The sequence below is a fragment of the Rhagoletis pomonella genome, unplaced genomic scaffold (assembly GCF_013731165.1).
Source record: "Rhagoletis pomonella isolate Grant_MI unplaced genomic scaffold, Rhpom_1.0 Rhpom_scaffold_00009, whole genome shotgun sequence".
Classification (NCBI taxonomy): Eukaryota; Metazoa; Arthropoda; class Insecta; order Diptera; family Tephritidae; genus Rhagoletis; species Rhagoletis pomonella.
In genome coordinates, this window is record NW_023458563.1 from 22,048,632 (window position 1) to 22,070,439 (window position 21,808).

Below are 21,808 nucleotides of genomic sequence, written 5' to 3' on the forward strand. Positions count from 1 at the left end.
GACAAAGAAACGTTGCTGGCAACATACAAGGCAATAGGCCGGCCGGTTTTGAACTACGCAGCGCCAGTGTGGTCGCCTGGGACTAGTAGGACGCAGTGGACGAAGCTACAGACCGCACAAAACACCGCACTGAGGACAGCGACGGGATGCCTGTTGATGACGCCTGAACACCACCTGCACGGCGAGGCGCAAATGCTCCCGGTAAAGGAGCACAATATAATGCTCTGCAAGCAGTTCCTGATCGGGAGCCACAGAAGTGGCCACCCAAGCAGACAGCTGCTTGCAGAGGAGCCCTCGCCTAGGCACGTCAGGAGGCATCTATATGAACTAACGGACGAAGTCCAGAGGTTCATTAAGCAACCTCTGGACCCGACAGCCTACAGACAGGCCTTGAACGGCATTCACAGGGACTCAGTCTCGAGTTATGTAGACTCTAGACCTGTGAATGCCGTTCTAGGCACACCACCCCCGGACATTGACGAGACGGAGCTTCATCTGCCTCGGGAGACGCGCACTACACTTGCACAACTTCGCTCCGGCTACTGCAGCAGGTTAAACTCCTACTTGAGTAGGCTGAATGAGGATGTGCCGAATGAATGTCCGGCATGCGGAGAGACCCCACATGACTCGAAACATCTCTTCGCATGCCCGGCAAACCCGACATCCCTAACGACCTTGTCCTTATGGGCAAACCCCGCAGAAGCTGCACGCTTCCTAGGGTTGCCGTTAGTGGAACTTGACGACAACGACTGAGATACCAACCGATCTGGGCGGGGTTGTTGTAGCCGCTACAACAACAACAACATGTTCAAAGTCAGAAGCGTTAACCACTGAGCTATGTACATCCCGTAAACTCTTGTTGCTAATTCATTTTTCCTTATTCAACCAACTACTATCAAGTGCAGCTGATTTGCCGCTATTTAAACTCGATAGCGTGGTTGTTGTTGTCAATTCTATACATCTATTTGCTTATGCAGCGTTTTGGCTGGATTTAAAATGCAACATTTAGCACTTTCGAACATATGTTTTCGAAGAGCGTTCATGCTACCGCATTTAGCAAATGTACATTTACGCGAGTTCGAAATCGTATGCTTTTAACAAACAGCCGTGTTCCAGTCGCTTATTCAGATCCGTATCTATTACGATAAATTCTCACGGAAAAGATAATGTGCAAAAACCCCTACTGAAAAGGAAAAAATAAATTCTAAACCGAAAATTCAATACAAAAACTTGAATTGTTTTAACCATAACCGAACGTTTATTTGTGTATAATTTCATTTGTCGGTGCTGTCAATTATAATTTCCATACTTAATTAGGAAACAAAATAAACAGAGTTGATCACAAATTAATCCAGATTTCTATCAGCATCATATCGATGTTGGATTTGCGTAACTTTTCTTTATCCAAATAATGTAAAATAATAAATAAAATCTCGATCGGCGATCACTGAAACGCAGCTAGCGACTGTATACTGGAAAACGCAATGTTGCCACTTTTTCTCATTAAACCATGTTCGAATCGTGGAAATTTTGGAAGATCACAGGGGGCTTTTAGCATTTAGATTCTTAATGCATAAATGGAGTTGCATTTGGGTGTCGAATTTTGTATGGATAAATATACATTTAGAAAGCATTTAGAGCTAAATGCGCTAAATGTGCTTTTACGCGTAAGCAAAAACAGCACATTATTTGCTTTTTTGTATAGTTTCAGGCAGGCTCTTCCTAAACTATGTATTTGTCAATGTTATTGTGGCTTATTAACATTTTATTTTTTAATATTTTTATTGAGCTTAGTACCACGATTGTTTATTAGGAAAAATTTAAAAAGCAACAAAGTCTAAGCGGTAGAAGTTATAGCAGCTATTTCGGAGATCACCACATCCGTCAGACTTCTTTTTTCTAGACTTCAGCAGGGATCGAACCTGCGTAATCGATGTTCAAAGTCAGAAGCGTTAACCACTGAGCTATGTACATCCCGTAAACTCTTGTTGCTAATTCATTTTTCCTTATTCAACCAACTACTATCAAGTGCAGCTGATTTGCCGCTATTTAAACTCGATAGCGTGGTTGTTGTCAATTCTATACATTCATTTGCTTATTTGCTTTTTTGTATAGTTTCAGGCAGGCTCTTCCTAAACTATTACTACGTTTATACGCACAGAATAATCGACTTAATTGAAAGCGCATTGACACCGTACACATTTCGGTCTAGTGTCTATATTTACGGCTTTATATCGGCATCAAAGTAACCGTCTTCAAAAGCAAACAAAATCAGCAGTTTTCATTTGACATTTTATAAGTTAACATAATGGGAAGTGATAAAAATCTAGTTTTATTCGGCATTATAAAATCGTGGCAAAGAAAAAGAACGATTATTATTAATCATCAGCATCGGTATGCGATTATTTCAGATCACCACATCTCCTCGTCAGACTTCTTTTTTCTAGACTTCAGCAGGAATCGAACCTGCTCGTTACTCAGTAACGAATACAACCCCTGACTCGAAGTACCGAATCGTTACTCACATAATAATCTCGTTACTCGCATGCTCCGTATATGCACCATCATCGTGAATCAATACAACACAACATATTGTGCGGTAACGAAACTTTTTCGTATCGATACTAAAGTGTGTTGCGTGTGTATGTACGTACATGCATGCATTATTCGTGTGAGGTACAAGCAGGGATGGAAATTCAAAATGTGCCTAATGGTCTCCAAAAATTGTGCCGAAAAGAATATGAAAGTGCCACAAAATTAAATGTCTTTTATAATAATTATTTCTTAAAATAAAAATTGTTAATTAACTAAATTATTACAGTAAATCACTTTTATGAGGGAATCTTTATAAGCGGCATACACGGTGCGTCTGAATCGCGAGTCGGTTTGGATGTGTCAAGTAAAAATAAATATGTGTTAGTTACACCGACATGACTCTGGTATGACTCTGAATGACTCAACTGTGTGTAGTCGAAAGGCGAGTGAACACGTACACAGTTGACTCGCGAGTCAGACGCACCGTCTATGTTACCTATTAGACATAAAACATAAATTCATAAATTTGGAATAATAAAAGCGGGGGATTTAATTCGGAATTTTCACTTAGTATAATTCTCCTTTCTGTGTGCCGAAGAAGGGGGGGCTGAACACATTTTGCAGATAACACCTTTCTGCGTAGGCGGCCTTCGGCCGCACTTAGGGATTATAACCCTCACTACGTAGAATTCTCCTTTCTGTGTTGCCGAAAAAAAGGGGCGGAACACCTTTTGCAAAGAACACCTTTCTGCGTAGGCGGCCTGCGACCGCACTTAGGGATTATAACCCTCACTACGTAGAATTCTTTCTATTGTATCGTTTTGTACGGTATGGCAACACATCTTAAGTGTCAGTTTGCAACCATGTGTTATTGTATCATGATTGTAAATATGGGTGCAATGTAATGTACTTACAAGTTAATAAAAGTTGGATTAAAGTGATTTATATACAAGATAAAATAAAATAAAAGTGTGTAAACTATTAGGTAGTGTTATGTGCATTTATATACAGTGCCGGACAAAAGTATTGGCACAAAGAATTTTTCGCAATATCTAAAAAGTTCGTCTTACACCAAAAAACATAAAAACTAAATCTCTAAATTTTGTGCAAAACTCTGGAAAATTCAATAAATTTGCATACTTATTTGCAACTTTCTATTCAGATTTTTTAGAAAAATTCTAAGTATGCCGTTTTATAGCTCAACTAATTTTAGTATAACAAAGCGCAAGCTTGAAGGTGCTAAAAACTCGCATTGATTTTTGGCAATTTTTTTTCAGTCAGGTTCTTCCGTACAAAGTATGTTCGACAATTATTTTTTGTATGGAGAAAATTAGCAACACCTTCTACTAAAAAAATTTCCAAAAATCAACGCAATTTTTTAGATACTTCAAACTTGCATTTTGTTATACTAAAATTTGTTGGGCTATAAAACTACATACTTAGAATTTCTCTAGAAAATCTGAATAAGAAGTTGCAAATTAGTATGCAAATTTATTGAATTTTCCTGAGTTTTGCACAAAGTTTACAGATTTTGTTTTTATGTTTTTTGGTGAAGTACGAACTATATTTTTATTAAAAAATATTGAAAATAAATTAGAATAAAAAACTTTGCCTATATTGCGAAAAATTCTCTGTGCCAATACTTTTGTCCGGCACTGTATATGAAAGTATGTGACAAATGCACTCTTTGATAAGGAAATCAAGTGGAACGTCTTAAGAAATTTTAACGACGAATAACTTATAGACAATTATATTGTTTATATTTTTTAGTTATACATGTTTTAGAGGATACCTCCCCTAACATCCTGACCAAGTTTCAATTGTTAATTCCACCTGGTTTTCTTAAAACACAAGGTGCGGCTGACTACCTTATTACCTACTACCTTACCAAATTAGGCTCTTTGAACGTTTATCTTAATTTTTATTAGTTTCGCCTATTATTTTCATTGATTATTTTTTAATTGATTTTAAATAAAAGTCTAATTCATGATTTAATAAACACAATAAATATACACAAATCGGCATTTCAAACTTTGTACAAAAATTATAAAAACTCAGCAGGTTTTCGCAACAAAATACTCTGAATTCAGAATTTTTAGGGAGATTCCAAGTTTTCGATGTTATGCATTTTTTCCATATAAAGTGTGTTCGAAATTTTTTTAAACGGATCAAAATGTATGACAGCGTCAGAAAAAATATCAAAAATGATCGGGATATTGCAGGAACTGCCACTTTCATTTAATAAATTATAAAACTGCAAACTTAGAATCCTTCCAAAAATTGTGAATTAAAAGCTTGTTGTGGCGAAAACTTACTTTTCGTACTACATATTCACAACAGAATTCAGCGGTTTGTAAATATTTCTCACAGCCCTTACTTTAATTTGTAAGTGCTTTTAATTTTCACTTCTTGTAATTTTTTAATCTATAATGTGGTATGTAATTTTTTGTTATATATTGGCATTTTATGCTAAACTTCTATATTTTATGAAAGTGCCAAAATAGGATGAATTGTACCAAAAGTGCCTCTAAGAATGTAAGGGCCAAAAAAGGCACTACAAAAAAATGTTGCGTGTATACATATGTATATATGTACATATGTACGAACGAACATTTCCTTACACTGCAAGATTCGTTTCGTTACTCACATATGTTGGCAACCCACAAGTGTAGACTTTAATTTTGATATGTCATTGTAGAACTAGGATCCGTTATTGTATCCCGTTTGCATATTATTTTATTTCTTTTTCTCTTCCGTCTGCCGATACCTAAGCACGTTGTAACGTAATACGCGGTAAGCCATATAATATCCAAGTTTGTATTTAAGATCTTATAATTTGTATTGTATTATTCTTGTATGTATATTTTGTAAATAAAGATTAAGCTACGGCTACCCCCTCAACCATAACAGTGGCGACGAAGAAAAACAACTCTTTTCGAGCTCAGAGCAATATCAAAAATGGCGACATTAGAGCAGGTGGTTGCGACTCTTCTATCAAGACAGCAAGAAACCGCGGAGCAACAAAAACTGCTCTTGGAACGTTTAATTGCTGTGACAGCAAATTATACCAATGGACAAAATGAGCGGGGCTCACCAACAAACAGTACATTGGGCGGATCAGAAGCTCTAATGGAGACTCTTGCGAAGAGCATACGTGAATTCGCTTATGACCCTGAGGAAGGTCAAACTTTTGCCAAATGGTACGTGCGGTATGAGGATAATTTTAATGTGGAAGCTGCGTCACTGGATGATGCCGCAAAAGTGCGCTTGCTCCTAAGGAAGGTAAGCACGAATGTGTTCGACAAATATCGGGACTATATTTTGCCTGCCCAGCCGCGTGATATCAAGTTCGAGGACATTATTGCAACGCTAAAAAAACTTTTTGGGAAAAAGGAGTCACAGTTCAGTATTAGGGTAAAATGCATACAGAATGTGCGTATGAATGACGAAGAAGTTATAACATATGCAGCCCGAGTCAATAGGTTATGTGAAAATTTTAATCTTCGGGATTGTACGGGTAATAATTTTAAATGTCTAATGTTCCTTCACGGCATGCAATCGGCATCTGACGAAGATCTGCGCGCGAGACTTCTATCTATGCTGGACTCGGAAACTAGTGAAAGACCTTTAACAATCGATAATTTAGTAGCAGAAATACAGCGTATTAAGAACTTAAAAAATGATGCCCTCGTATGTGCTAACCCAACGAAAGTTCAAGCGGTTTCAGAACACAAGCAAGCGAAAGTCGATACTAAGGCATTGCCAAGCAGACCTTGCTGGCAATGTGGTCGTATGCATTTTGTTCGTGAGTGTAGCTTTACCAGCCATAAATGCACGCAATGTGGTAAAGTGGGTCACAAAGAAGGTTATTGTTCATGCTTTTCGGAACGGAAACCGGCGATGGCGAAACGTAACGAGACAAAGAAAAAGAGCAGGAAGCGGAAATTTATTAGAAGCGTATTTACAGCGTGTGAAAATGGTTCTCACAACCGTCGTTTTGAGACCATAGAGATTAATGGCGTGGGTCTCCAACTCCAACACGATACTGGTTCGGACGTAACCATTATTTCCACGCAGAATTGGAAAAGAATCGGCAGTCCTTCATTGCGCTCATGTCAGAAATCATTTCGTGATGCTTCGGCAAATCAAATTTCGATTGCTGGCGAATTTGAGGCAGACATTGTAATGAAAGGAAAGATAAAGCAAGCAACAATCACTGTGTCACCTAACCTTAATTTATTAGGCACAGACATTATCTCGCTTTTTGAGTTATGGGACACTCGCATAACAGAATACACGTCAAGCAGGAACGTTCAAACCAGCAGTAAATTAACACAACCAAATTTGCTTGCGATGTTTCCGAGTATACTTAGAGACGAAATTGGTCACTTCACGGCACAAAAAGTTCACCTACAACTTAAACCACATGCAGTTCCTGTGTTCCGTCCCAAAAGACCGATTGCGTACGCAGCTCGCGACCAAGTTGAAAGAGAACTGAAAAGATTAGAAGATGAGGGTATTATATCTCCAATCAACTTTTCAAAATGGTCAGCACCAATCGTAGTGGTAAAAAAAGCATCAGGCGATGTGCGCATATGTAGAGATTATTCCACAGGTCTCAACGATCAGCTTGAACCTCACACTTTTCCACTACCACTTCCAGACGAAATATTTGTTAATTTCAACGGCTGCTCATATTTTTCTATAGTGGATCTCAACAACGCGTACATGCAGATAGAAGTTGATGAAGATACCAAAAAACTTTTAGTGATCAACACGCATCGAGGGTTATACACATTCAATCGTTTAGCACCAGGAGTTAAATCTGCACCCGGGGCATTTCAACAAGTTATGGAATCACTTCTGTCGGGAATTCCTGGAGTGTTCCCGTACTTAGACGATATTGTTATAGCCACTAAAAGTAAAGAGCAAAACATTAACGCAGTGATTCAGATATTCGAACGTTTTAAGTTACGCAACATCACTGTCAACTTCAACAAGTGCAAGTTTTTTCAGAAGTCCTGTACTTATCTGGGTTATCACATCGATAAAAATGGAATTAGCCCAGATAAGAGCAAAATTAACAAAATTTTGGAACTACCGCCTCCGAAAGATGTAAGCGAGCTTCGAACATTTTTAGGCGCTATAAACTACTACGGTAAGTTTATTAGAGAAATGCGCGCTCTGAGGAATCCTTTGGATGTTTTATTGAAAACGGATTCGAAAGTGGGTTTGGTCATCGCAATGTCAGCAACATTTCAACAAATTCAAAGAACTTCTTTCTTCGGATCTGTTGTTAACACACTACGACCCAAGATTGCCAATCAAAGTAGCTGCTGATGCTTCTAACGTGGGTCTAGGCGCATATATTTGTCACATTTATCCTGATGGTAAGGAGAAGGCAAACGCGCATGCTTCAAGATCGCTTACTCAAGCTGAGAAAAATTATTCGCAGATTGAGAAGGAAGGTTTAGCGTTAGTATTTGCAGTGGTAAAGTTCCATAAGTATTTGTACGGTAGCAAGTTTTACTTGCATACCGACCATAAACCATTGCTGGCAATTTTCGGTAATAAGAAGGGGATTCCTGCACACTCTGCAAACCGCCTTCAGCGATGGGCTTTAACCTTGATGTCTTACGATTACGAGGGAATTCGGGGCTGCAGATATACTATCGCGTCTCATCAGAAACACAACAAGGCCTAACGAAGATACGATCATCGCTTGCTGTCAACTAGAGCGTGAAGTGAAACAAAGTGCAGTCGAAGCCTTAGAGAATTTACCAGTAACGTTCCAGATGATCCAAAATGCAACGTTGAAGGACAAAGTTTTACAAGAAGTCATCTCATACTTGAAGAATGGTAAGTGGCCGAATACGATAACCGACGGTTTACGCAGCTATTATATACATAGAGACGCTTTGGGTATAGTCGAAAATTGCATTATACTCAAAGATCGATTGGTTATACCTTACTGTTTCCGCAAACGTATCTTACAACAATTGCATAAAGGTCATCAAGGAATCGAGCGAACAAAATCACTAGCTCGGAGTTACGTTTACTGGCCGGGACTGGATGAAGAGATTAAGCGATTTGTTCAAGGATGTGGGAAATGCGCTGCTGCTGCAAAGACGTTGCCGAAAACGACTATTTCTTCATGGCCAATAGCAGAACTGCCAATGCAACGCGTTCATATCGACATTGCTGGTCCGGTAAATGGCATTTACTACTTTTTAATCATCGACGCATATTCAAAGTGGCCGCAAATATACCAAGTTAATTCAATAACTTCTGCAAGCATTTTAAATTGTATTGCTGATTTCACGTCACAATTTGGGAACCCAGAGCTAATAGTTAGCGATAATGGAACCCAATTTTCGAGTAAAACTTTCTCAGATTTCTGCAAAAGCCAAGGTATTATTCATAAATTCACTGCTCCGTATCACCCACAGTCGAACGGGCAAGCAGAACGTTTCGCAGATACTTTGAAAAGAGCTTTGAAGAAATTAGAGGGCGCAGGAACGACGAAACAAATCTTGCAAACATTTGCAAACCTATCGAATTACGCCAAATCGAAGTGCACAAGGCAAATCGCCAGCTGAATTGTTCGTGGGGAGAAGGCTAAGGACAGAGTTGGACCTCCTTAAGATTTCTAAGCCACATAGCAATCAACGTAACGAGCGTATGGAACAACAATTTAATAGACAAAATCATGCCCAGGAACGAAGTTATAAAATCGGTGATCCTGTATACGCGAAACTATAAGCTGAATGAATCCTTTTGGGCACCTGGAATAATAACAAAGATTATTGGCAAAGTAAATTACGAAGTAAGAATTGAAAACTCCAACATTTTTAAGGCAGTGAAATCACACGCGAACCAACTACGTTCAAGATTCGTCGAAGCTCCACAGAAGGCGTTGGATATTTTATTCGATTATTTCCGATCTGTCACCGTCATCAGTCTCTGACGCTAGCAACTCACGCGCTTGTATTGCAGAGCCAGATCTCGCTACTTCACAGGAATCGGCTTCAAGTGATACGAGTCAGCAGACTACACCATGCACGAATATGGCAGATCCTCTGAACCAATTGCTACCAGAGGCTAGTACCGATGCTCCGAATGACAACCGCGAACCGGTAACAGAGCAAACCGAGGTTCATCCAGAGCTAAGGCGTTCATCTAGGCGTAAAAGACCTCCTGCATGGATTCCAGATTACCATCTTTTTAAAAGAAGGAAGGATGTTGGCAACCCACAAGTGTAGACTTTAATTTTGATATGTCATTGTAGAACTAGGATCCGTTATTGTATCCCGTTTGCATATTATTTTATTTCTTTTTCTTTTTCGTCTGCCGATACGTTGTAACGTAATACGCGGTAAGCCATATAATATCCAAGTTTGTATTTAAGATCTTATAATTTGTATTGTATTATTCTTGTATGTATATTTTGTAAATAAAGATTAAGCTACGGCTACCCCCTCAACCATAACAACATAATAGTCTCGTTACTCGCATGTTCCGTATATGCACCATCAACGAGAATCAATACAACACAACATATTGTGCGGTAACGAAACTGTTTTTCGTATCGATACTAAAGTGTGTTGCCTGTATATCGTCGCGTTTCTGCCTTAAGGCCTGTATGCAGCTCTCAAGAAAAGAAAAACTCCATATAAAATGACATACAAGAAATGGCTAAGAAATTTTCTTGAGTCAAATTTCCTTACGGCAGTACGCTGTTAAGAAATTTACTACGCTTTCTACTACGGTTTTCTAAAGTTTTGTGCGAAAAAAGAGGACAAGGCAACCCAGGTTTGCAACAGAAATATATGCCCGTTCCATTATTTCGTGAGGAAAGAGTGAGGCAACAGGCTGTGAGGTATCAAAAATGTCAAAATTCCTTGGATACACACACGAAATAATGGGAATTTTTTCTTGACCGTTTTCTTGAGAGCTGCATACAGGGCTTTAACCTCGTATCTGCAATAGAGGTATTTTAGAGAGTGTAAGAAAAAATGCTTAATTTCTTCCCCTAGGATACAATAAACGCATTTTTACTTAATATTTCTGGTTCCACTAACAGTAGTGAGTACCGTCATTAAGTCTTTGTTCTATTTTCAAACAGTGTGGCGCTCAAACAGCTGTTATAAGTGGTAATATTCGTTTTCCCAAAAATTGTAGATACGTGGTTAAGGCAGAAACGGGACGATATGTACGTACTAGCCCGATTACTTTAGACCAAAATTAACGTAAGATTAAAAAAAATTCCGGCAAGAAATTTTTTGAAGCAGTTAGGTGTCTCCTGTTTAGGTGAACACAAAATGAAAATTTTTGCCCCAATTGCGATATGGGAAGTGTCCGCCATCTTGGATCTTAAGTTTTTTACGATTTGCGCGCGAATTTTGCATTTCTCGCGAAAAAAGGTAAACAAATTTGTTGAGAATTCGATTCCTTACAATTTTCATGTGCCTATCAACTTTTTTTAAACAATTACTTATTGCTAATAATATGCAAAAAATGCCCAAAATTAGACAAGTGGCGCGGTTTTTTCGAATTTTTAGCAATTTATATTTGAAGTAAGTGGTACATTTAAATGGCAAAGTTGTAGAGAACAAAATTTCCAATAAACGCATTATTTATATGTTTACGTACGACGTGTAGATCTCGACCAAATACGGGCTCAATGCAGCGGAAAAGGAGAAGCTACTCCAAACTTTTTTCCACACCACCTCAGAGGTAAAGTTATTGGCGCGTTTTATTTCTATGTGGTTTCGTCAGTAGTCCTAATCCACACATAGCTATTTTCGCCACAATAAAACTTTAGAATCAGAGAAAAGCCCTATTGATAAAAGGACAAAAACTATTTGCTAATTACAGTTTCAACTGACTGAAAATAGTTATTCATGGGCTTGGCCTATTGGTGAACCCACAGTTGAAAATACGCGCCAAAAAACACGACCTCCGAGATACTGTGAAAAAAGTTTTGAGTAGCTTTCCTCTGCCTTTGCATTGAGCGCGTTGTTGGTTAAGATCTAGACGTCGTACGCGAGTATATAAATAATGCGTTTATTGGAAATTTTGTCCTCTACCACTTTCCCATTTAAATATGTCACTAATTTCAAATAGAAATTGCTCAAAATTCGAAAAAACCGCGTCACTTACCCAATTTTGCGCATTTTTTGCAATAAATAATTGTTTAAAAAAATTATAGGCACATGAAAATTGTAGGGAATCGAATTCTCCACAAATTTGTTCTCTACGTTTTTTCGCGAGAAATTCAAAATTAGCGCGCAAATCGTAAAAAACACAAAATCCAATATGGCGGACACAGGGGACACCAAACTGCGTCAAGGAATTTCTTCCTGGAATTTTTTCGTTGAAAAAATCTAATGCAAAATTCGCGCGCAAATCGTAAAAACACTAAATCCAAAATGGCGGACTTTTCCCATATCGCAATTGGGGGGAAAAATTTTCATTTTGTGTTCACCTAAACAGGAGACACCTAACTGCGTCAAAAAATTTCTTCCCGGAATTTTTTCGTTGAAAAAATCTAAAGTGATTGGGCTATACATGCATGCAGGATTCCTGTGAGGTACAAGTGCTTGATTGTGGCTGCATTTCTTTATTCATTCTGAACGTTTGGAATAAACTTTTTTGTTTATTTATGCTTTAGAACATTCCTGATGATATGTTGACGTATATTTCAAACGCATTATGTTTATTCCGGCTGTGAAATGGGATTATCCGGAATGTATAAAGAAACGCAGCCTGTATCAAATTGTTCGAATCGATGCAAAAATATGTTGGGTGTATACATATGTATATATGTATGTACATGTATGCATATGGAAGAACGAACATTTGTGAGGTACAACCCTGCAAAAATCGTTGGACCATGTAGTCAATTTGTGGTAAATTGGAGTACTTACAAAAGTGTTCCTCTGTCATGCTGTAGCGGACCAACTCGTGTCTCTGCGCCAGCTTATTGTTTGTTATCCGATAACTGCTCGTGTTTTAACGAAATGTGATTGAAGTTGAGCATTTGAAAGCACATTTGCATGTCTGGCTGTAGCTGAACGTGTAGAGATGCTCGCTGTTAGTTCTTAGCTCCCAGCATGTTCGGGTTCGAATGCCATCAGAGGCAACATGTAATTTTTAATTTTTGTCTTGGTTTTTATTAATTTCGAAAAAGCATTTGAGAAGTGAAGAACAAAAGCGTGTACAAACGAAAAAATATAACAACAATGCCATTGTTAATATGTTGGAGTAGTTTTGTGCTACTCTGATGTAATGCAGGGATGGAGTATATGGTCCTGCCCTAGGACATCGCAATGTTAATTGGACCATATTTTTTATATGAATTGTGGTTAATTGTGGAGTACTCTTTGGTCCTTAGGGAGTACTCTTTACACCATGCATGGAGTATTCGCGATTTTTGCAGGGAAGTGCTTATATCAAAAGTAACGAGTAAAGTAACGATACGAACGATACGGGTGTTGATTGGATTAGTAACGAATACATACGGGTATCCGAAATTTCGGTTCTTTTACAGCTCTAGCAGAAATATTGTATACAAACCAAGGCATAAAAAATAAAGGTGATACTTTGTTTGAACCGCAAAAACAAATGTACCAATTGAATTGGAGAATGTAATTATTTTTTATGCTAAGTACCTGTTCATAGTAAATAAGTAAGTGTTGAGTAATTTGTTCGGAGTTTGAGGATTTTTCATTTGTTTTTGAGGAATTTGGTAATTTTTTGTGGCAACACTGGTAACGTGTTGCTAGAATAACTTTTAAGATGTGTTGCCAAATGTTCAAAGCGTAAGAATATTATAAAGGGGAATAGGACCAAGTAAAGAATACCCATCGTTACGCTAGAAAAAAACTAAAAATAGGAGTTGCGTCCACAGTGTTTTTGCGTAGAATTCCATTCTGCTTAGGCGGCCTTCGGCCGCGCTTTAGGTATATAACCCCTACCAAATAGGATTCGCGGTAATTATCTAGGTAGGCTTTCAACCCCCAAAATTGGACACAATTTTGGAAAGGGGGTACCATTAGACGCGTCTGGACCCCAATAACAAGAATCCGAACGCGGAAATTAACTTTTTTTTACCAGATCAAAAGTTATTAACAAAAAACTTTTCCACAATAGCACTTTTTTTATTCACTTACTACACTCACATAAACGCACAAAATGCCCAAATTTCACTATACATACAACAACAATACTTCATTTTGGTCATATATGTCAAAATATCGCTAAATATATCACTAAAAACTTATATATTTTATTAATTAAAATGTAAACAATTTTCGTGTGCTCAGCGCAAAATTCACCTGCTGATGTGCGGTATTGCCACTCAATCTGAATGGAATAAATATTGAATATGTTTACCCGGAGTACAGACTGTTATGTGGGGTAATTAATTGTGGAAATAACTAAACAGTTAAATAGATATAGATATAGATAGATATAGCCCTTGTTATAGACTCTAGTCCGAATTCCGGTAAGTAACATAAAATAATGTCAGGAGCAGGTAATAATGTACCTTTGTACTATTTAGCATGTCATTGGTCGGTAACAAGAGCAACTTAAATTTAAATCTATTAAATACGTTCTAGCGTGTCTCAGTCCTTTGCCCACAAAAGCGGCGATAACTTTTTTTTTCTATTCCAAGCAGTAAGAGTGGCACCTTTCTGAAATCTTTATTAAATGAGCAATTTTTTTTATGTAATGTACAGTTATAGCTCAGTACATGTTTTTTTTCACCAGAGATAGTCAAAGTTGGGGAAGAAAATATCAAAATGTTAAAAATCCCAAAATAGTCATAATTTTATGATAGATAGATAGATAATTAATAGAGGTATGCACTGCGACCAAAAGGTCTATTGTGCCGTCAACCATTTACAGTACCTCATCTAATCCTAGAGAGCCCCAGGGATTAGCGATTGTATTGCTTTGTCACTTGGCCAGTAATGGCCCAGGTACCCTCCCGTCTTCTCTCGACCGCCTCGCATTCGCTAAGCAGGTGCACGGGAGTCTCCTCATTCACGTCGCAGAAACGACATAGGTCGTTTGACCAGATCCCTAGCTTGTGTAGGTGGCCTCTCAGTCTGCAGTGACCCGTCAGAAAACCTGTTATAATCCGTAGTTTTCCTTTGGATAGATTCAAAGTTTCCCCGTACCTCGTAAGGTTGTAGCCTCCCAGTAGGTGTTTTGCTTGACGTAGACCTGTAGTGTTACGCCAGTGTTGATTCCTTAGTCTGTTCCTTTCTTTCCTCAGCTCTTCCTTGATTGTGCTAGGTCCAATCGCTAGGAAGGGCTCAGGCCGTATAGGCGACGGGGCGGCCGCCATTCTAGCTAGTCGGTCCGCTTCCTCGTTGCCCGCAACTCCTATGTGACCTGGCACCCAAGTTAATTGGATTTCGTTGTGCTCCGCCAGGCTGTTGAGCCTATCGATGCACTCAAGAACCAAGGACGACTTGACCTCTAATGATGAGAGGGCCTTGAGTGCCGCCTGGCTGTCGCTCAATATTAAAACTCTCTCGTTACGGTAATTCCTACGTAGGTTAATCTCTGCACACAGACTGATGGCATAGACCTCCGCCTGGAAGATACTCGGGTATGCCCCCATGGGTATCGAGAGCTGTAGCCTCGGCCCGTAGACGCCAGCCCCAATGCCTTCCGGAGTGTTCGAGCCGTCTGTGTACCATTGCAACGAGCTCGATTGGATAAGCCTCTCCATGAGAGAGGTGCTCCAAGTCGACTTGGTGCAAAGCTCTATTTTGAAATTCCTGTCAAAGTTAACCACCTTAGGCCTGTCGTCTCTGGGGAGTAAAGCTAACGGAACTTGGGAGCCTAGCTTGTCTCTGTTCCTTAAAGATAGGGTTTTGCCTCTGCCAAAGCCTTCTCTCGCGAAATTTAGTAGAGTTCGCTTTGCAGCCTGTTCTATGGTAAGGTGCAGCGGCTCGAGCTCGAGAACCACCTCCAGCGCTGCCGTCGGACATGTGCGCATTGCCCCCGTAATGCATACACATGCCAGACGTTGAAGCTTGGTGAGGGATTGCCTCACCGTGGTGAGAGTGGTTCTCGAGATCCAAGCCACTGCTCCATAGGTGACTATTGGTCTAACTATCATGGTATACATCCATCTCAGGATCTTGGGACTACAGCCCCAGGTCTTCCCTGCTAGGCGTTTGCATACCATTAGTGCCCTCGTAGCTTTGGAAGTATTTTACATAAAAAAATTACTAAGTATAGCCTGGTTTATAGATGCAGTTAAAGAAAATACATGAAAAGGCACGATTTTTTTTAATTAAAAAAAATTTAAATATTTCAAACACTTTTACCTGAAAATTGTTTGTTTATCAGAGAGCTCCGCCCCCACCTACCTTCCCCTAAAGTTTGGCAGGTTACTTCTGGGACACCCTGTATATCGAAGTATCGATAGGATATCGCGCGATTTTTTATTACAAATTTTCATTATATATCGAAGTATCGATTTTTATTGAAAAAGCGACGCAGGCGAAAATCTGTTATAAAAAATCACGAGGTGTTCTATGCAAAATGGTTCAGCCCCTTTTCTTTGGCAACACAGAAAGGTGAATTCTACGTACTGAGGCTTATAATACCTAAGAGTGGCCGAAGGCCGCCTGCGCAGATAGGTGTTCTCTGCAAAAGGTGTTTAGCCCCTTTTCTTTGGCAACACAGAAAGGAAAATACTACGTAGTGAGGGTTATAATCCCAAAGCGCGGCCGAAGGCCGCCTACTTAGAAAGTGGTCTCTGCAAAAGGTGTTCTGCAGCATTATATTTATATTTTTCATAAAGTTTGGCCCATGTGGCAACATATTCCTTTCATTGTTTATATTGAAGCATTTACGCTGAGTTGCAAATGGCTTCTCGCACGACATTTTTAAACGATATTACTTTATACCAAAGTGATATTCAAGTAAAAATACCTATTAATGCAAGCTGAAACAATTTTAACTGGTGTCAAGAGTTTTTGGCGTATGAGTTTGGGGCCAACCCCATTACCATAACATCGGTTTTTAGCTATTTTCACAAATCTATGACGAATTTCACGAAAGGGAATTCTAGTTACCTCATCCTTTTCCCCAGGCTACATCACTGGAGCAGTAGCCCCAGTTGGTGCACACCAAAAGGAGAATTCTATTTGGTAAGGGTTATAATCCTAAAGCGCCTCCGAAGGCCGCCTACGCAGAAAGGAATTCTGCGCAAAAATACTGTGGACGTAAGTAAAAATTGTGATTTATGGCCATTTTTATAAGGGGTCCCTAGGGACCCATAGGGGGCCTTGGTGGTCGGGCGCTTAAAAAAAAAGGGTACTATTTAGTACGTGGCCTAACTATTTCGATGTATTGCGTTCAAAGGGGTGACCCGATCCAAAAAAATTTATTAATTTATTTTAACACTTTTTGTAATTTTTGGTCACTAATTTATTTACAAATGGGTTTGAAATATGCCCTTTTTTGTAAAATTTGGAAATTAGCGTACATTTATCACTCCTATTCTCCTTAAAGCAGCCACTTCACCAATATATTTTTATATTCCCCTTCAATTTACACTTTACTCGATTAGTTATAACTTCCTTTATGACTTTAATATAACCAATTAATCAGAATTCACTAAATAAAAACACCTTTAAAATCATGTGTCTGACTTTAGTTACATATGAAAATTAAGGTACGACCGCACTAGGCGACGCGACACGACACTACACAGCGCGGCACAATATTCTTTGCATGTATTCTTATGGAGCATACCGCACTACGCTGTAGCGGAGCTACGCGACTCGGCAAAGTTGACCAACTAGGCAAAAATGTTGTTGTTGTTGTTGTAGCAGCATACAAATTCCCCAAAGACTTTTTGGGGAGTGTTGCTGGAGTGACAGTCCTTGGCCAGATATAAATCTGGGTCGTACCGGTTACGTAGACCCGACTGTCGTGGGAACGTAGGCAAAAATGTCGCGCCGCGTGGTGTCGCACAGTTCCGGTGCCGCATAGTGCGGTATACCTAGCGGTACGACATAACATTTCGTACTATATTTTTTACTTGAGGTAATTGGATTTCCAGTTGTGAGTGAATATTCACATGGATTTCATTCAAGAAGAAAATTATATGTAAAGAAACAATATTTGAGAAGAATTCGCCAAGGAAAATAAAAATAAAAGGCATTAACATTACATCAGCGTCACTGGCATCCATCTTGTTTGAAGGTTTTAAAGGTTTGAAGGAAATAAATTAAAAAATTTGCAGCGAAGTGTCGCGCTGCTGCAGTTTCAGTGCGATATACCAAAAAGTGTCGCGCCGTGTCGCGTAGTGCCGCTGCAGTGTCGCGTCGCTTAGTGCGGTCTTACCTTTAAATGGCGGAGTTCAGCTGTCAAACTCCAAAATATGCAAAAGAATGAGAGACAAAAGAAGATAAGATATAACCCACTAAGCATTAAAAATATAAACCTTTCCATGGCAAATATTAATTTAATTTAATTAATTTAATTTAATAACTAATATACATCACTGGGGCGGTAGCCCCAGGTTTACCACACAGAAAGGGAATTCTAATTACCTCATCCTTTCCCAAGGCTACATCACTGGGGCGGTAGCGGTGTTTTCTGCGAAAGGTGTTCAGCCCCCTTTCTTTCGCCTGATAACCACCTTGGGATAATTTCTTTTATTTAAAAACCCCACAGATTCTGTTAGTTGGGTTATATTCTACTTCAAACTGCTAAATTTTCCTCGGTAAATGCCGTTTTTCGCCCATTTTCAAACGGTTCCCTAGTGGTCCGTGGGAGGCTCCGAATGGGGGGGAGGGGGTGCGCCTTTCGGTAAAGTGGGGACTGTCCCCTTTCAAATGGGGGGAGCTTAGGGGCCACGCCAGCCGGTTCTACGTACCGGAATGACCCGGGGTTTTACCCGTCCAAGGGCTGTTGTTTCGGCGATCTAACCCCGTTTAGGTCGGCGAAATCCATCAAACGTTGCTCGATTCTAGGGCTACATCTGCTCCGTACCCTTCTGCTCAGGGCCGGTATAGAGTCTAACCCAGGGCCAGAAATTTACACCTGCTGCGTATGCCAGAGACGACTGCATACAAACTCCACCTCGGTCAGGTATAATGCCTGTGACGGGTGGAGTTAACTCCGGAACTGCTCGGGCCTACGTACGCGCCGGCAATGGACCACGTCGTTCGTGGCCCCATACTGTGCGAACCGGACCGCCTCCACGGAAAACCACCACCCGCCCGGGCAGCACACAACCAACACATCCACACCCAAACACAACACAACAATAGACACACAAACAAACACAATAGCACCCACACACCGCCGTCGGCAACTCCTAGTCCCTCCGACAATCTGATCTGTTCGTCAGTCCAGAATATACCGTAACGTGACATCAGTAAAGTGCAACTCCTGCCATCGCTGGTGCCAATTTAGGGCATGATCAGGACTTCACAACACGCGAGATTGGACGAGTGACTATGTGGGCCTCTGCTGTGCTGCCCAGTCGCATCCCTCCCCCGCGACGCCGCCAACCACCACCACAAGGCAGCACCCCCTTTTGCAGCACGTACAGCAGGGAGCCGGCAGGCAACACAACTCCTTAACACCACACATCACAATCGGTCTCCCAAGGCACACAAAGGTGCTACAATTTAACTGTAACGGTCTCCAGAGCAAGATCAAGGAGATAACAGTCTTAACGCTGTTGAATTGCGCCGGATACAACGTGCACCGTCGAGATCGTGAGCGAGACAATGGTGGAGGTTTAGCGTTCATCACGCAACACACCGTGCAGTATCGTCTTGTTGAAGCAGACATCGACCGGAGGGATACCATCCTAGAATGTCAGGGTATTGCTATCCGATCAGGCGATGTTGAGCTCGAAATATTTAACGTATACATACCCCCTGTCACCAGCTGCCCGGCATGATATCACCCTGATATAGGTGCGCTACTCAGAGCTGAAAACCGTATGGTAGTTGGTGACTTTAACGCGCACCACGATCTTTGGCACTCAAGCCTGTCAAATGATCATAGGGGAATACATCCGGCTGAGCAGATAGACGATACGACATTCTGCACAATGAAAGACGACGCACCCACCAGGATTATGGGCAGCTGCTGCAGCTCGCCAGATCTAACAATTGTCAGCGCTGGTCTTATGAACAGCGTATCATGGCGACCTATGCTGACCCTAGCATTAGACCATCTGCCCATAGTCATCTCGATTGATAAAAATGCCGACTTTGCTTCCGTGGATCACCGGACCTATATCAACTTTTCCAAAGCTGGCTGGAAAGGCTTCGCGGATGTTACTGAAGGCGCCTTCACTGCACTGCCCATACCAACCGACGTTCACGTAGGTGAACGTAAATTCCGCAGGGTAGTCACAGCTGCTGCAGCTCGCTTCGTCCCAGCAGGATGTATTAAGGATCCACGTCCGAACTTCCCTGCTGAAGCGGCTGTTCTAGCCGATGAGCGCGACAACCGTCGTCAGGCCGGTCCCAGAAAATTCCATTTCTGAGGTGCGAAGAAAAGAAGCAGAAGGATAATAACCCCCACAAAGTAGAATCCTCTTTCTGTGTTGTGAAGAAAAGGAGCAGAAGTATTTTTGAGCAGAACTTCTCAACAATAAAAGTGACTATACTATAATTATGATGTATATTTAAATCATACAATCAATAATTATTATCATTTTACTGAAAAATGACATTATCTGCACACATAATACTCATAATAGTTATTAAACTCATAAGTGGTGTTCATCTAAACACATAGCTTTATCAAGCAGATAATCTTATAAGTTTACGCACTCTTTTACATGAACGACCCACACTCTTTTCGTTTACACTTGCGACAATAGTCGTGTTTTCTTTGGTTATCGAGCTCAGTATCACTAACTTTATATTACTAGCACGAGGATAAAGAAATTATAGAAACTAACTCATTAAATGGGAAAAAATTATATTCACGAGATAATATCTATTTAAATAAATGCACATAAAGGGTGAAGCTTATAACTTACCCAAAACGAATTCAATATTTTGAAATTCAAATACCATAAGTTAACCATGACCTTAGTTGAACGTAGAAGAAATTTTATTTAAATTTGATTCCTAGTTGAGTTAAAAATGGCAACCGAGCTAGAAACGAGACAAACCATTTTGCACGAGTTTATAAATGATCCGGCCTTAAGTACACGTAAAATTGCTAAAAAATTAAAGAGTGCACTATTCGACAGTTTCCAGGGTTTTAATCGTTACAATCTTAGTCTTTACCAGATCAACTCTGTTAGTAATAACTTAGGTAAATGTCTGGATTTAGTTTTTGTGGACGATGTTTCCAACGTCACAATAGCCCCTAGCTATGCTTTGATTACCCCTGTTGATTCTCACCACCCACCACTAGAATTGTCCTTGATAAATTCACGCAACTCATGTTGCTTTATCAGTAAAAAATCAAGAGCGGAGCGTTACTCATTTAAAACAGCAGATTATAATAAACTTAGGTTAGAGATATCGAAGATAACTTGGCCCCAGTATGATGGGAATGCTGAAGATAGTGCCTTACATTTTAGCAATTCCTTACGCCACATTTTCAGTAAAATCATTCCTCTTGTTAAGGAAGCTAACGTAACGTCTAACGCTCAGTGGTTTACTGGCGAATTGAAACGCTTAAAAAATCAAAAATCCAAAGCATTTAAGCTTTTTAAAAAATCTGGCTTGTCTTCTCACTACTCCGCGTACTCCATTCTTAGGCATAAATACAATGTATTGAACAAAAAGTGTTACAATAATTATATTAACAGGGTTCGACTCAATATAGTTTCTAATCCCAAATCGTTTTACGCATTTGTGAACACAAAGCGTAAGACTAACGGTTATCCCTCAACATTGAAGTTAAATGACTTAGTTTCCAGTGACGAAAATATTATTGCCGATATGTTTGCTGGTTTCTTCGAGTCAAACTACTCTGCCAGTTCTACATCTTCCCAACTGAATTCGAATCTATCTAGCTACCCATTCGATCTGCCATCATTTGATTGTATCCGAATTCCATCGATATCTGCTGCGGACGTTCTCATTCATTTGAATTGTTTGAAAATTTCATATACAGCTGGCCCAGACGGTATACCCACAAGTGTTCTTAAAAGTTGTGCAGAGTATTTGTATAAGCCTCTGGCAAATATTTTTAATGCTTCCCTAAAACAGGGTGTCTTCCCATCTTCCTGGAAGGATTCGTTTATCTT

The 21,808-nt window shown here is 39.9% G+C and overlaps 2 protein-coding genes across 3 annotated transcripts in view; both read left to right on the plus strand.

The window, feature by feature from the left end:
- The window catches only part of LOC118745630 (RING finger protein 11), an 83,947-nt gene that overhangs the window by 14,836 nt on the left and 47,303 nt on the right, over window positions 1-21,808 (plus strand). The window lies entirely within an intron of this gene.
- On the plus strand, window positions 5,494-9,797 carry LOC118745441 (uncharacterized protein K02A2.6-like). The gene is made up of 3 exons (XM_036478893.1): window positions 5,494-7,693; window positions 8,200-8,394; window positions 9,496-9,797. Exons 1-3 carry the CDS (start codon window positions 5,494-5,496, stop codon window positions 9,795-9,797), a joined length of 2,697 nt encoding a protein of 898 aa, XP_036334786.1.

Coding starts and splice junctions, on each gene's coding strand:
- LOC118745441 (XM_036478893.1), top strand. CDS start 5,494: ATGGCGACATTAGAGCAGGTGGTTGCGACTCTTCTATCAAGACAGCAA. Junction 7,694..8,199: donor AGGCGCTATAAACTACTACG/GTAAGTTTATTA, acceptor TCGGGGCTGCAG/ATATACTATCGCGTCTCATC. Junction 8,395..9,495: donor CATCTCATACTTGAAGAATG/GTAAGTGGCCGA, acceptor CACCGTCATCAG/TCTCTGACGCTAGCAACTCA.